We start from the raw sequence: 4,048 nt of genomic DNA on the forward strand, positions 1-4,048 counted from the left end.
AGACAAGGTCCCTAGCACAGGTTACCCTTGAACTTTCTATGAAACTGAGAACTGAGGATGATTTTGAACTTCTGATCTTCCTGCCTCTACTTCCCAAATACTGGATTATAGATGTATACTTCTAAACCCAATTTATACAGTGCTAGGAACAAAACCTAGGGTCTTATGCATGCTAGCAAGCACTCTACCGTCTGACCTTACCTCCAGCTTGCCAGCATTGCCTCCTAAAATGTCTAACCAGACAGATCAAGAGGCGTCCAAATGCCATCAAAATTATGGTTCTAAGGACCTACATAAGCCTCAAAATCAAAACAAGTCAAAGATTTGACTTATGTCCTAGAACCTCCATTTTATATAAGTTTAGTTGGTCAATCATCTGGTCATAGGACTGCCCCTAGGAAAGCGGGTCATGCTAAATAGATGGGCGGGATACCTAATGAGTAACTGAGATTGTTGAGTTTTTCCTGCCTGGAATCCTGCCTACTAGCACAGAACTTCAGACAAGCCACAGTGATATAGTCTCTGTAAGTCCTGTCTGCCTTTCTGAAAGGCCTAATTTCCCTTTTTCTTCTTCATGCCTTTCTTACTAAACATGCTCTCTTTAAGGCTTTGGGCTGCCCCTAGCATCCTGTATTTCTTTACTTTCTCTAAATCTTCCTTCTCCCAGCCATGTGGCTGCCAGCCCTGTGTCTGACCCCTGTGCCTTGTCCTCTCCGTGCTGCTCCTCAAGGCAACTTCCAAGATTACTAGCTTGCCTGCTCTGAGGATTTTTTTTTAATTCAAATAAAATTGTAAAAGCTTTAAAAAAGGAAAAGAAAAGAAAAAGGAAAGGAAGGAAGGAAGGTAGGAAGGAAGGAAAAAGAAATTAAGCCTAGCTGGGTATGGTGGTGCATGCCTTTAGTCTTAGCACTCAGGAGGCAGAGGCAGGTGGATCTCTACGAGACCAGCATGGTCTACATAGTGAGATCCAGGCAGGCTGGGGCTACAGGGAGACCCTGTCTCAAAACAAAAAAAAAAAAAAGGGGGTGGGGAGAAAAGTTGGGTGTGCACGCCTTTAATCCCAGCACTTGGAGGCAGAGGCAGGTAGAGTTCTATGAGTTTGAGGTCAGCGTGATGTACCCAGCAAGTTCCAGGCTAGCTGGGGATAAAGGAAGGCCCTAACTCAAAAAGACCAAAAAAAAAAATTCATGTATATTCTCAGTTATAAAGATCCCCCCATGAAACTAGTCAACAAAACAAAGAACACTAAGAGAGCTGGTCTTTTCCTTCTGGCTGTACCAGAGGTTGAGTCAAAGACTGGCTGAGACTATTTTAATGGTACTAGGCAACCAAAATTATTGTCTGGTCTTAGCTCACAGCAGCTTTTCCAAACCAGAAAAGCTCCAAGAGCTCTCTGGAGAATAAGCATTGAAGGTTTTGCTGAACTGCCACTTTACCTTTTGGTTTCTTAGCAATGTACAGGGTTAGTTACTGATGTGCAATTTAACACTAACATCAAAATTTTATCCATGGCAAAACAACACCTTAAGGAGAGCTTAAAAAATAATAAAAGCAAATAAATAGGGGGTCTCTCTCTGCCCACCACCCTCCCCCCAGAGTCATTCTGCTCTCTTCAGCACATGTTCCACAAGCAGTACATTCCAGAAGCAGTCTATTTAGAGCTCAGATAGCAGGAACCCCTGACAGCTGGGATCAGAAAACGGATGCAGTCCCCCACCTATTGTTCCCAGCATTGCCACTGGATGGTCGGCCTCGGTTGAGAAAAGCAAGAGCTGATTTTTGTTCCTCGCTTAGCTGAATGCTGCCAGATGTGTCACACATGAGTATATCTCGAATCAGCTGAATCTGTCGTTCCTACCGACCAAAGCAAAGTAAAACATCATGACTAGCCAAGGGAGAAAGCTTCACCTCAAATTTATGGGACAGGAGAAGACATTAAAATACAACATTATGCAAATAGGCATTCAGGAAGGCGTTACAACAAGAGAATATTAATTCACACTGAACCCAGGTTGTGGCTGATTTCTGATGAGTAAAATGGACTCCATATAGAACTGTGGGGATTTTGCTACAAGACTTTTAGATCAGACTGCTAATCTAAGAGAAGAGTGATGTAAAATGACAGTCCCAGAACAGATTTCACATAGCAAAAATGCTTTAGTGTCATTTTTATCAGGACAGTTATTGGCTTCTTTTACAGATCAACGCAGTCACGCATTTTTTCTAAATGGCGGGGCAAAATGCATTAAAATGGATATAAAGCTCTAATGCAGACACTTTGAGCTTGTTGAGGCATCTAACACTGAACCAAGATGGATTAGTCCCTTCTAGTAAAGCTTTCCTTTGTACCATGACCCATCCCGGCACATCAAAAAACTGCTGTATGTAAGTCACATTGCTCAACTCAGTAAATAGGACTAGGCCTTTAACCTGAGTTACAGAACAGTGATAAAGAATTAGAGCTTTGGGAGCTGTCGAGATGGCTCAGCAGTTGGAAACACTGGCTGTTTCTTGCAGAGGATTGGGTTCAAAACCCAGCACCAACATGGCAGCAAACAACTGCCCACAACTCCAGTTCCAGGGGAATCTGACAGCCTCTTATGTCCTCCTCGGGCATTGCATGACACTGGTGCACTTACCTACATGCAGGCAGTATACTCATACACATAAAAATAATAGATAAACTTGAAATCCATCTAGTGAATTACAGTTTCAAGTCTAAAGGAGAAAATAAATTTTAATTTCAAACTAAAGAACGGAGTCATAGGCTGCAATTTCAGCTCCAATCACGGGCAAGATGTCACAAAACTTTCAATTCTTTAATGTAGAAAAAGGCACTGGGTATATTTAGCAAGTAGAAACATTATCTACTGTCTCCCCGCCCCCATCACGTTCTAGCATGCAAAACAATACACACCAGTTTTGCACATTCAGCCTCAGCTCGCTGCCTCCGTTTGATCTCTACATCCACTTGATTACCTGCATGCCTCAGCTTAACATCCAGAGCACTACGCTCAATCTCTGCTTTCATCAAAAGATCTTTAAAGTTCCCCAGCTCATGGTCTGTTCTCTGCCACTTCTTCCGGAAATCCTCAAAGTCCTTCACCACCTGGATGAATTCAACTAAGGACAGGAGAAAACTTTAATAATTCAAGTATCAAAAAGAACATAATTGCTCAAATAAATAGGTCCTATGGTTAGCTTCATTCCAAATACAAATTAAAGTCCAACTGAACTATCGGCTAACCTAGCTGAAAATGACCAGGAGGAGATCTTCGAAACATTAGTCACTCTGGACCAGAACTTAGAGGGGAGCAGTTTCCGATTCGATAGGCTATGTACTTTTGGCTTAACCAATGGCATCTGCTATGTAATATGTAACTCATTAGTCGCCTGGCTCCAGATGTAATCCACACTAAAAGCTCCCGAACAGAAGGCAGTCAAAGGTAGATACCTTTGGGGCAGCTGTCACACACCAGGACAGTCATACAAAACAGAAAACAGTCTCCTTTACAGTCACACATTGCTGAACTAAAAACATTAAACAGCAAATTCAAGTGTAACTGCTATAATATGCTCTAGTAGATGTAGACTAATATTATAGACATCTAGGCCTGTAATTCCATTCAGTTACATAATTATACAAATATTGATCTGAAAGTAAAGAGCCAGTTTGCTTTTGCCATTTAACACTGCCCTGAAGGATATTTGTAAACACTCCAGTTGTAAAGGTAGAAAGGATTATACTAGCTTTTGGAAAGTCACTGATAGCAGAATGTGGACTCTCTTCAAATGACAGCATCACTACCAAGGCAGCACAAAGCACCCAAAGCAAGATAACCCTGTAGCATTCCATTTTTATCACCTGCTACTGGTGAAGACACCTGCTACTGGTGAAGACCATTCCACAATATACTTGCAAAAGTACCTTACAATTTTCTAGTTAACCTCTATCTCTCTATCTCTAAGCATCACTTTCCACCAACACCATGTAGGACAATGCTAAGGTATACTAACTGCTTGTCAAATCAATCTAGTTTACAGCTCT

At 41.8% G+C, this 4,048-nt stretch overlaps 1 protein-coding gene across 1 annotated transcript in view; it reads right to left on the reverse strand.

The window, feature by feature from the left end:
- The window catches only part of Racgap1 (Rac GTPase activating protein 1), a 36,338-nt gene that overhangs the window by 20,104 nt on the left and 12,186 nt on the right, over positions 1-4,048 (reverse strand). Inside the window, 2 exon segments of the mRNA XM_029553881.1 lie at positions 1,718-1,854; positions 2,918-3,123. Coding sequence (XP_029409741.1) covers positions 1,718-1,854; positions 2,918-3,123 — 343 coding nt within the window.

This window comes from Nannospalax galili, unplaced genomic scaffold, assembly GCF_000622305.1.
Source record: "Nannospalax galili isolate Female #2095 unplaced genomic scaffold, S.galili_v1.0 scaffold1224, whole genome shotgun sequence".
NCBI classification, from domain to species: Eukaryota; Metazoa; Chordata; class Mammalia; order Rodentia; family Spalacidae; genus Nannospalax; species Nannospalax galili.